This window comes from Rosa rugosa, chromosome 6 (assembly GCF_958449725.1).
Source record: "Rosa rugosa chromosome 6, drRosRugo1.1, whole genome shotgun sequence".
NCBI classification, from domain to species: domain Eukaryota; kingdom Viridiplantae; phylum Streptophyta; class Magnoliopsida; order Rosales; family Rosaceae; genus Rosa; species Rosa rugosa.
The window spans coordinates 21,640,694-21,653,152 of record NC_084825.1 but is presented as its reverse complement, the minus strand read 5'-3'; the positions used below and the strand labels follow the sequence as shown (position 1 = coordinate 21,653,152).

The window sequence follows — 12,459 nt, the reverse complement described above, 5'->3', positions numbered from 1 at the left end:
GAGAAACAAAGAAATGATTAACTGAGCATTACCAACTATTTGCACTGTGGAAAGTGAAAAAGAGAAATGCTCATGGTGCTCTCTATATGACATATATCTTGAAACAATTATTTAAGTTGTTGCCATTCAGTCAGTCATCCAATTTCATCTAATTAATTGAACTTCTTCCAATCAGTGAGAAACACAAGAATCATGACAAAGCAAAGCATGCCCAACATGGAAATATTTGAATTGGGTGGTCTTCCTAGCACATTACTGGAGTTTTTGTTCGAGGGTCATAGAGTTGGTCGCAGCCCTCAACTAAAGGACCTATGGATAGCTTGTTTTTGCTCCTTGAGTTTTGTGGTTCATCTGGCGAACAAGAAATATGTGCAAGGTTGAGGGTATTGTGCCCAATGTTATGCATGCTTGTAGCAGGATGATCTCAAGTTATGTAAATACTTCTAGCGACATAGCCACGGGTTGCATGTTCAATTCTATACATTCTTTATCCACACATTTATAGAGAGGGTAATCAAGTTGTTGATACTTGAGCTAATTTTTGTGCTTCATTATTTGATATGATTTGATTATGTCTCTTTAATTTTTCGAGGGATAAGGTTGTTGTCTTTCCCTTCCTATTGACATGTACTCTTTTTAACTTTTTCATTCAATAAATTGTCATTTTTCTGTCGAGGTTTGCCTATATATATATATATATATACAACCTTGCTCAGGTGCGGATATCCGTACCTAAGCAAAAGGTACGGATTTTCATATTTGACCCACTTTTCGATCATATTTTCACATCTTAACCTTTCAGTTTTTAGGTCCTAATGTATAGATCATCTCTATAAATTTTCAGCCAAATTGATGATCGTTAAGGCATCCAAAATTGCAATTTACACGAACGAACCGAATCTGTCAAACTAGAACCGTTCGTGTTTGTAATGGTAAATTGCAGTTTTGGATGCCTTAACGATCATCAATTTTGCGGAAAATTTGCAGAAGTGATCTACTCATATATACCTAAAAACTGAACGGTTAAGATGTGAAAATGTGATCGAAAAGTGGGTCAAAACTGGAAATCCGTTCCTTAGCTTAGGAACGGACGTCCGCAGCCAAGAAAGGCTTTATATATATATATATATATATATAGAGAGAGAGAGAGAGAGAGAGAGAGAGAGAGAGAGAGAGAGAGAGAGAGAGAGAGAGAGAGAGAGAGAGAGAGAGAGAGAGAGAGAGAGAGAGAGAGAGGTTCTGAAGAGGACGTCCGCAACCCAGAAAAAGTGCGGACGTCCGGCATTTCTCCACCATCAAGCTCCGACGACGGCGTGCCTCTTGCCGGACGGAGGCCAACGGCATCCCAGACCAGTTTGCAGTGAAGACGAAGGCCAAAGAGATCGAGATCGGAGGTCTGAGCAGCGTGGTCGACTGCGAAGTGGTAGTCCGATCAAGGTCGACTGAAAAGTGGTAGCCGGCGAGTCCACCCAACTGCAAACTGGTCCGGGATGTCGAGAGGGTTCGTCCGGCGACCGCAGCGCAGCCATCGCAGCCTTCTTGACGCCGGAAGAGGGACGTCCACACTTTTTCTGGGTTACAGACGTCCTCTTCAAAACCTCCATGTGTATATATATATATGTATGTATGTATACGGAGTCGTTCAGAAACGGACGTTAGCAAACCCAAAAAAGTGCTGATTTGGCACCGTCTTCCATCATCTAGCCTTGATTAGGCACCGACGGCGCCACTGCTCTTGCCGGACGGAGACCAGGTCTCGATCTGGCGCTTCTTCTTCCCCTTGGACTTGTCGGTGACGAGTTTACAGTCGCCTTGATGGTGCGTGAAGTTTCGCCCCCCCCCCTAGCGCTTCGATCTCGATCATCTTGGCCTTCATCTTCATGCTGACGTCGTTTGGGATGACCTTGGACTCCGTCCGACAAGAGCAGCGCCGCCGTCGGCGCCTGATGTAGTTGTAAGGAGGGACGTCCGCACTTTTTCTGGGTTGCGGACACCCGCTTCTGATCGGGCCTGTATATGTATATATAGATCCCCAATTTTAAGTCGTTGGTTCCTGTAGTACACACACATACAATTTATCTGATAGAAATGATCATTTTTGGCATTTGAAAATGTACCTAATACTAGCTAGCTACGTAGCTTGCCAACTACGTTGCGCAGGCGATTTGACTTCGACTTCTAAGATCGGATCACCACCGGCACCAATTTGCTTGTTGAGCGCTGGCTGCTAACGAGATTGATCATTCGACTGTTGAACCGATTTAGGACCCTGCACGATGACACACCCCAGGAGCCCTACTAAAGCAACACTAAAGCCATGAAACCATCAAAGACCACCACAGATCTCGTACGAAGGTAACTAATAAATCGACGAGATACCCCGGGTGGGATTTACCACAGCTACCTAGTGAATTAGAGCTCCAGGGTTTGCTGAAGTTGTAAATTCTGGGATAAGTGATAATCTTAAATATATATTTGTATATATATTTTGGGTACGTTCACAGTAGGCAAAATATAATGCGAATTGATTTTGGCGATCTATGATCTGTATATATACTTATTTTTTAGGTTCTGATCTTGGAAAGCTAGGGTTTATCGGAGAGGGGCTAACTGGGAAAACCCTTATTTTCTTGACTCTTACTTGAGCCACAGAGGCATACCACCATATATATAATATAGTGTATCTGTCATCTTAAAAAATTAAGATTGTCTACCACGAGTTGAATTCTGTATCCTTGAAGAGAAATCTTCACATTAACATAGCCGGGGAAGGCTTTATGTAAGGCAGCATTCAAATTCGATTGTTACAAGCACATTTCTTGCCCCCATGTAAAACATGAAATGGTTTTGCCCACCGGAAGGAGATAGAGTGCCAGATCAAATTGCTTTTCTCTCATTGACGTTGTCTGGTTCAAATCAAATTTGGAATGAATCAATTCAGAAGGTTAATCCAACTTGCAGTTATAATAACTTATCACTACAGGAAAATAGGTCATTTACGGCGCGCAAAAAACGCCGTAAATGACATTTTACGGTGCGCGAAGAGACGCTCTTATAGACAGCGTCGTAGAATTAAACTCAAATTTTCACTTTTACGGCGTGCAAATTGCACGCCGTAAATGTACTCAAAAGCACGCCGTAAATTGCTCATAAGCAAGCCGTAAATGTCTTTTGCACGCCGTAAATGTGCTCATAAGCACGCCGTAGATTTTCTATGCACGCCGTAAATGTGCTCAGAAGCACGCCTTAAATTTTCATTTACGACGCGCATTGCACGCCGTAAATGTCTTTTGCAAAATTAAAAAAAAAATCAATTTATTTTCAGTTGTTCCAGGATCACCCCAACATTGCAGCTATTAGCCATATCTTGAACTTTTTTCTTCAATTTAAAGTTTCAGGTCTTTCATTTTACAACTTTTTTGATTCAAATTGAGTTTTTTTTTTTGATAACGTGTAGATAATTAAACCTCAAACCAAAAGCTAGTACCTTCTTCACCGAAAAAAGAAAATAAAAAAAAAATAAAGAAAAAGAAGAAGCTATTACGGTTAGACCTGTAAATGGATCGGATTTGGATCGGATCGACCTAAATCCAAATCCGTTTACTTAAAAAAAAAAATTCAATCCAAACCCGCTCCGTTAACCCGATGGATCATTGATAGCTCGATCCAAATCTGTATCTGCCGGATTAACTGATACCCGATCCGCTAATCTGACCTGTTTATAATTTCAAATATTTTAAAATTTTAAATAGTAATATTAAATTTATATCATGATACCTCATAAGATAGAGGGCTATATCTCGAGAAACCCTAAGGCCTACGCCGTTCAAATTCTCGATCTCGTCCGACGGCGCCCGGATGTTGGGATAGCCTCTGGCCTCCTGCCATTATGGGGTTGCTGTCGGACGGGAGAACTACTACCCATGGTGACTTCGTTGGAGGAATGCGCTCTGGCTTTTCAGTTGGTTCGGCTGGGATGGTTTAGATGGTGGTGGTCAGACTATACGAGCCGGTATTACGATCCCTACTGATGGGTTTCCTGGATCGCAGACGTCAAGGATCTCGATCGATGGCGGTGGGGTTTTGGGCAACCTAGATCGGGGATGGTTTTGGTCCGTAGTGATGCAGGTCATGGCGGCGGAGCTTGGGCGACGTGGTGCTGCAGGTTGTTGGGGTTTGGAACACCAAGAGGGTGGCGTGGCAGTGCAAAGCGTGGCAACGTGGGTCGGACGGATCTTGCCGGACGGTGCAGTGCGGCGGGGGGATGGGAGGAGCAGGCTGACTGGCTCAAACCGGTTGATGGGCCTGGGGCGAATTTCCTTGAAGACTACCATGTTGGGTTGCAAATTGTTGGGCTGGGTTTCTGCCCTAGTCCAATGTTATTTGGGCTAGGGTTTAGGGCCTAGGCCCAATCCTATGTTTTTTAGTTTTATCTAAATTACAATAATTCCTTGTATTAGGAAACTAAGCACCGATGTGCACTCTATGTCTCTTTAGCGTATCTGGAGTAGTACCGAAGAAGGATATCCGATATCTCTATGATCTGAAATGTATAATGAGTGGGTCAATTTCTACGTACCATTGTGGGTATTACCACTACATTCTTGTCTGTCTATGTCCTTAAATGACAGCGGAAGGTAGGGGTCGTCAACGGGCCCGGCCCATTCATAGCGGGCTTGGGCCGGGCCGGGCCGGGCCTTGCTATATTTTTAAATAATGGCGGGCCGGGCCGGGCCGGGCTTTATTAAAAATTGAAGGATCCAAGCCCGTCCATATAAAGCGGGCCTTGCGGGCTTTTTCGGGCCGGGCCGGGCTTGGCCTTGCGGGCTTTTTTGGGCCGGGCCTTGCGGGCTTTATTTATAAATAAATATTTAAAGACACAAATATTATTTTTTTTTAATCAAGCTTTGGAAATTCATTGGATAATGATCAAATACAACCAAAGATAACAAATCTATATTGTACCCAAAAAAATCTATATTTATATATAGATACTAATTTATTGATAAATAAATTTTTAAAGACACTAATTTTTTATAAATCTATATTTATACATCATACACTCCAAAGAGCAACATATAGCAATTCAAAGAAAATGAGAAAACCGACCGTTGGATGTGATTATTACAATAAATTATACGTGTGGTTAAAAATTTAGTCAATTTCACCGTAGTTTCGAACCCGATCGGATTGGTCAACCGTAGTCACTTGCATGTTTTCTTGGTTGACTGATGGCGTGATGACCGCAAAACTTGCTTATTTTTTTACATCACGTTTGTAAATATTTCATCGATGGATGTGCGTGGACATAAGATAAAAAAATTCAATTTTAATTACAAATACATTGGTCTATACCAATTTGCCTCTTAAAGTTGTATGACTCGGTACATTGCATTTAAATTGTGTTGAGGTTCATTCTAAAGCAAACATGAAGTGGAAAATGAATTTGGAAAAACCAACCGTTTGATGGAGAGATTGTAATATTTTATGGTGGTTGTAAAAAATCCAGCCAATTTGATTTTCGTTTCGAATTCGATCAACTAGGTCAAACCTAGTTACTCTTATAAACCTATATTTATATATCACACACTCCAAAGAGCAACCTCTATCAATTCAAAGAAAATGGGAAAACCGACCGTTGGATGTGATTATTACAATAAATTATGAGTGTGGTTAAAAATTTAGGCAATTTCACCATAGTTTCGAACCCGATCGGATTGGTCAACTGTAGTCACTTGCATGTTTTCTTGGTTGACCGATGGCGTGATGACTGCAAAACTTGCTTATTTTTTTACATCACGTTTGTAAATATTTCATCGATGGATGTGCGTAGATATAAGATACAAATTTCAATTTTAATTACAAATACATTGACCTATACCAATTTGCCTCTTAAAGTTGTATGACTTATACATTGCATTTAAATTGTTGAGGTTCATTCTAAAGCAACCATGAAGTGGAAAATGAATTTGGAAAAACCAACCGTTTGATTGAGAGATTGTAATATTTTATGGTGGTTGTAAAAATTCTAGCCAATTTGGTTCTCATTTCAAATTCGATCAACTAGGTCAAACTTAGTTACTCTTACAAACCTATATTTATATATCACACACTCCAAAGAGCAACCTCTACCAATTCAAATAAAATGGGAAAACCGACCGTTGGATGTGATTATTACAATAAATTATGAGTGTGGTTAAAAATTTAGTCAATTTCACCATAGTTTCGAACCCGATCGGATTGGTCAACCGTAATCGCTTGCATGTTTTCTTGATTGACCGATGGCGTGATGACCACAAAACTTACTTATTTTTTTACATCACGTTTGTAAATATTTCATCGATGGATGTACGTGGACATAAGATAAATATGTGTGTGTGTGTCTATATGAATATGTAAACACACACACATATATATCTATATATATATATATACATATATTATATCTATATATATATATATATATATATATATATATATATGTAAACACACACACACAGATATATATATATATATATATATATATATATATATATATATATATATATATATATATATATGCATGCAGGCACACAAACAAATATATGTAAACACACATATTTCTATATATATATATATATATATATATATATATATATATATATATATATATATATATGCATGCATACACACAAACAAATATATGTAAACACACACATGTATATATATCTATAAACACACACAGTCACACACATATATATCTATATAAACCTAAATATATAAACACACACACACACACAGATATATATATATATATATATATATATATATATATATATATATATAATTTTATATAATATATATTTATTTGCGGGCTTTTACCGGTCGGGCCTAGAGGGCTTTTGGCGGGCCGGGTCTAGCGGGCGTTTGGAGGGCCGGGCCTATGGGCCGGGCCGGGTTTCTAACCCCTAAACCAAGCCCGGCCCTCTACCCACCGGGCCGGGCCTATGGCGGGCTTTTTGGCGGGCCGGACCGGGCTTTTGGCCCTGCGGGCCGGCGGGCCTCCATCGGCCCACTAGGCCCACGGGCTAAATGATGACCCCTAGCGGAAGGGTATGTAATGGCCTATTCTGGCTTATGATGAATATACTATTTTGCCCTGTGGGCTTGATTCAAAAATAAGATATTAATAAAATATTAAAACAACATGAAAAGTATCACCAAAAGTAGAAGTACATTAGCATTAAGAATTTTGATTCTTGGAATCTTGGGTGATGGACTGTCCCTTAAATTTCTGCAAAAAAATTGTATTAGAAATTCTTCATATTTTATATTTTTTTTAAAATTATAATATATTAATAAAAAATAATATTTTATTATTATAAAAACGGGTCGGATCATTAACGGATCAGATCGACCTAAATCCTTATTTGATCCGTTAAATAAACGGGTTAATGGATTCGGATCATTAACGGATCAAAATTTTCGATCCAAACCCGTCCAATAGCCATAGATCTGGAGCGGGTCAGGATCAAAATCCGGTCTAATTACGGTATTACCTACTATTGTCATTTTGTAATTATCTTCCCCCCCCCCCCCCCCTAAAACCCAAGATAATCTCATTCATACTCATAAGGGCCCATCACACGTATAAAATTATTGATATATAAGCAGTAGTGTCCATCTTGCTTTCTAGAATTAATTAAATCTTGCTTTCTAGAATTAATTAAGAGTAACTAGCTAGATCACACTAATTATCGATGAGAATGTAGGGAACGATCTTGATTCTTGCATAGAGAAGAAAAGTCTTAAACAAGTTTGTTTGTGCACGTATCATTGATTGTGAAGTTGTTGGTCTATCACTCAATACTGACACATAATATAAGAAGAGTCTCATACGAATTTAGTGTTGGTGTCGTATTTGTATGCATAAAATCTGACAAATGATTAGAGATTACATCTTTAATCTGAGTTGTTACATACTTTATCAGCCACATATGAGATGAAATTAAAAGTGCTATAAATCCTCAAGGTCTGAAAATCAAATTTCAATCAATTGGCTGAATTACATTAAGGAGCAACTTTTGTGTTTATTATTTCTATGAGCAAACCTAAATTCCACCAAGTGCAGCAAAGGCAGTAACACACTAAACACCAGAATCACACAAATCCCAACGTACGCAGCACGCGGGAGCCTCCATGGCCTAGAGACAGAGACAGGCTGGCTACCATAGGATGCCTGGTTTTGGTAGTCAAATTTGTAGGCATTAATCCCCGTGAAAAGGCCATCATCCATGATTTTGGTAACGGTTCGGCCATCAGTGAGAATGTCACGCTGAGTGTAGGAGAAAGGCACATCGCATGAAGCCCTTGAAGCTATGAGACTCACCTTCATCTTAGATAATGGTGGCACAACAACAGCATAATTGGCCTCCCTGGTATGTTCAACTGTGGTAGTTTCTTCCCACTGGTATGCTGTGGTTACCTCAGCCGAGAGTTCGATCTTTCCGTCAAGAATTAGTGGAACAGAATTGACTTGGAGAGTTGTTTTGACACCCAACTTCAATGAAACGCTGCCATTCCAACTACGGGTCCTGGAATCTTTTTCCGCAAACTTGAGGCTGATAGTGGAGTCTCTGTCTCGGCTGTCGTTAACGGCTTGAGCTGTGTCCATTTCTATGACCTGCTCGTGGTAGATCCTGGAGTCGGAGAGTCGGAAATTGATATTGTAGATGTTCCTTGAAAGAACAAGCTCTTCCACCACCAGCTTTGACTGTTTAGAGATATTAGGGTAGGCGGCGTTGAGACAGTTGGTTTTGTATTCGGTGGTGAGTCCACCACAAAAATTGTTGTTACCCAAGTTGCGAAGAGCAATGACATTGTCTTGGATTCTCACAGGCCAAAACAAAGTGTCGTCGGACGTGTTTTCGGATGATGCATCAGCCCAGATCCAGTTAGGGCTACGCCTCCAGAATTTGCCATAGTGCCCGTCCTTTATACGAAGGCTTCCATCAGCAGTGACGAATAACTCCTTGGCCACCAATGGATCTCCAACATCCAAGTTGGACTCGAACCTTTGATATGGGTGTCGTTCGATCCGGCGGGAACAGAGGTATTTGCCATCTTCTAAGGATTTGAAGGCCACCCGTGGGGGAAGTATCACCAGCGATTCCCAGTCAACAACTTCGAAAACATCGCCTCGTGCTCCTAGATATAAGGCATTCTCAAATGTAGTAGCACTCTTCCACAAGGATACGGAGATCCGGAGTTGGATGTGGATAAATAGGACTTGTGTTTGGCCTTCTGCAAACCTAGGCTCGAACAAGGTGCAGGAGCTTTTTGATTGGTCTTCCTCTGGTTTGTCCGCGGACGCAACTATCCAAACTGTATCATCCCTGGCAGCCTGGTTTGTCACCCAGTACTTGTTGTTGTAGCAGCATCTTATGTGCACCAGTCCATTCCCAGTCTTTGCCATCTCCACTTCAAACTTTGCCTGTGGACTCACAACTTGTTCTCTATTGCACTTCATGAACCCTGCTGGCTCATATGGAACATTTTTTGTTAAGCTCAAGCATTTGTGGTTCGAGGAGGATTTTAGCACTACAAATCTTGGAAGCCCTGCCATGGTGTATACTAGCATGTGTGCCCGTGCGTTACTGCAGGTTTTGGAACAGAATCTGCAGGTCTTGAAGGATAGAGAATTCAGTTTGGAACTAACATAGATCTTGGTTGACAAACATTACCATTAATATAGATGTTCTGGTAATATTCAAATATAGATTACAATGGCTGTTGAAACAGCTTGTCAAAAATACATTGTCCTACTTACAGGCTAACCTAGTTACAACTGTCATTTCATTTGTCTGCCAAAAAGAGATGCTGGTGTTCATTAGCATATGTTTATGGACAAACAATGGCAAGGGATCAACAATATGGACCAAAAGAAAAAACCACAAACCTGCAGACTAATCTCACAACAACTAAATCAGTTGCACCAACAGCAGGAGCTGCAGCAAAAGTAACAGTAGCAGCTGAAACCTGCATACCAAATCAATCAAAGTTCAACATTAAAACAGCAGCAGCAACATGTAAATATAACAGAAACCTTCATCTGAACATCCCCTAGCAATAATATGAAACTAAAAAATTGACTGCAACTACTCCCAATAAACTTTAGGCTGTCAAGTACAAACAATTTTATCTAACGATCATTTAAATCACATATTAGTGACACAAAAATAAAGAGCCTAAATTTGTAATCAGTGATGAAAATACAAAGAGATTATTAGTGCATAAAGATTATGTCATAAGAAATCATTTTATAGCTCTCTTTCAATTGTTGGAACGCCCAAAACATGCATTAAGGACGCATTAAAGAACTATATGTGATTACCGATACTGGTTGGAAGAAATAATTTCATCACAGATTTAGGCATGAAGGTATCAGTAACGAAATTGAAGTTAAAAATAGAAGCAAATAAAGTAAATGGAGAAAAAAATTGAAAAAGAATTAGATGATTGTATACTAAGGTATTTGTCGATTATGAATGTGAAATATCTGAAGCATGGAACAAAGCTACATAAAGGTCAAGACATATGTGCAGAATGTTTACACAGTAAAGGTTTCTTAATATTGGTTAGTTTCTGTATTAATTAGCTGACCTTAGGCTATGTGCATGCAGTTATAAACATATTAGATTACTATTCTCATTCTCACTAAATGAAAAGTTTGACAATACAAACACATTATCCAATCTCAGTTCATACAAAAGACTGATTTTCATGTTTTCAAACAGTACAAACACACCATTCAACTTCAGCTCACACAAAAGACTGAAACATTTTTAAACATAACATAATCGTCAAGCTTTAGGAAAACAGATAAAACAGAAATCAAAAGGGTATCCTGCAAATAACTTTTCAAAACAGAAATCAAATATACTAAATGCAGACTATGACAGCTCTTTAAATTTTATTAGCAACATCATTTAAACATTCGTACCTGAATTCAAAATACTTGCAAACATTGATAGTTCACTGTTCCCAATATCTGCAAAACAAAAGAAAACCACTTATTACAACCACTAACACTTTCTTTGTATGAGAATTCTAATTATGTGTAAAATCCGGCCAAATATGATTGAAGTCTTATTTAAATGAAGATCATCGGCTCTCACATTATCCACTTCTATTTTTCACAGCTTCACCTGCTTTTGGAATGTCAATTATAGGCAACCACCCTGAGAAAGATGATCGGAATGTTAGTAGCAGCAGCTTCACGTACAATTGACAACACCTCCAATGCCACCTAATCTGCATACAATAAATCCAATTGATAAAATGAAAACAGAAAGCTAAATGACTATATATTATTTGTAAAATTTGTCTAATCCTATATATTACAAAGCCCGCAAGTAAATGATCAAGGATTGTGAATCATGGTAAGAAGCTGATAGCCTGATAGGGCCAACCAAGATATTCAAATCTCTCTTTCTACATATATGGACTTCAACTTTTGGTCCAAACACTTGGTGATGCAGAACAACCCTATATAGTTTATGTAAAAGACAGTAGCCAGTAACATCAACGCGTTGCATATTTCGACCCAATGTGAATGCAGGTGAGTTGTAAAGCTAAATGAACAAATACCTTCCACTTCTTTTCTTTCAAGCAAGCAAGAACCCCTCTCCTCTCTCTCTCTTGTACTTATTTCAAGCAGGCAAGAGCTCCTCTACTCTCTGTTCGACAAACAACAAAACCCCAAAAGAAAAAAGATCAAATCAAGTCTAATGAAACAGGAACCCAAACTTTATCAAAACAAACCCAAACTCTATAAACATTTGATCGATAACTAAACCTGACAATCCGGAAGATTATCAACAAATCGAAGAAAACTCATCAAAACAATTGATTAGTAGATTGCAGAGATCCAACATGCAGAATCAAATCCAATAGCTTACTGCCAAAAGAAACCAAATAACTTCATCACTATCCTAATCGAACTAAAACACATAAGAGATTCGAACTGCTAACTACAGCCATAAAAAACGAACCTTCACAATCAGAAATTTTCGCACCCGCCCCTCAGTCTCTAGGAAATTTTACCACTCTCTTTCGCTGCTAATTCCTCTCCCATTTCCCCCACAATCAGCCTCCTTCTCCTAGCCCAAATCAGTCACACACCCAAGAATCTGTCACAAAAACCCAACAAATAAGTGCTGAATCGAAGAGAAACGGACAGAACTACGACATGCAGAACCCATCACCCAACAACTACATACCTCCAGATGCGCAGAGCCCAGCCAAGAACGAAGACAGAGAGAGAAGATCGCGTCTATCACCTCATTATTATTATACATACATCTAAAGCCGAATCACTGTTCCTAGTGAAAGCCGAATCACTGTTCCTAGACACTGTTCATTCTTTGATTTTTAGTGTAGCATATTTTCTTTGATTTTTAGCTTTTCAGAATTTATTTT

At 39.2% G+C, this 12,459-nt stretch overlaps 1 protein-coding gene and 1 long non-coding RNA gene across 2 annotated transcripts; both read right to left on the bottom strand.

The window, feature by feature from the left end:
- Positions 1 to 8,044: 8,044 nt before the first annotated feature.
- LOC133716382 (uncharacterized) lies at positions 8,045 to 9,604 on the bottom strand. Its single transcript, XM_062143094.1, has one exon. The coding sequence runs from the start codon at positions 9,602 to 9,604 to the stop codon at positions 8,045 to 8,047; it is 1,560 nt and encodes a 519-aa protein (XP_061999078.1).
- Positions 9,605 to 9,691: 87 nt separating this feature from the next.
- On the bottom strand, positions 9,692 to 12,419 carry LOC133714639 (uncharacterized). The gene is made up of 8 exons (XR_009848764.1): positions 12,261 to 12,419; positions 12,033 to 12,170; positions 11,837 to 11,938; positions 11,629 to 11,717; positions 11,157 to 11,292; positions 10,982 to 11,029; positions 9,938 to 10,017; positions 9,692 to 9,842 (listed from the first exon to the last, which is right to left on the bottom strand). It is a non-coding gene; the product is annotated as an uncharacterized LOC133714639 (long non-coding RNA).
- Positions 12,420 to 12,459: the final 40 nt, after the last annotated feature.

What these genes read in the sequence shown, in the direction of transcription:
- LOC133716382 (XM_062143094.1), bottom strand. Translation starts at nt 9,604, where the DNA reads ATGGCAGGGCTTCCAAGATTTGTAGTGCTAAAATCCTCCTCGAACCAC.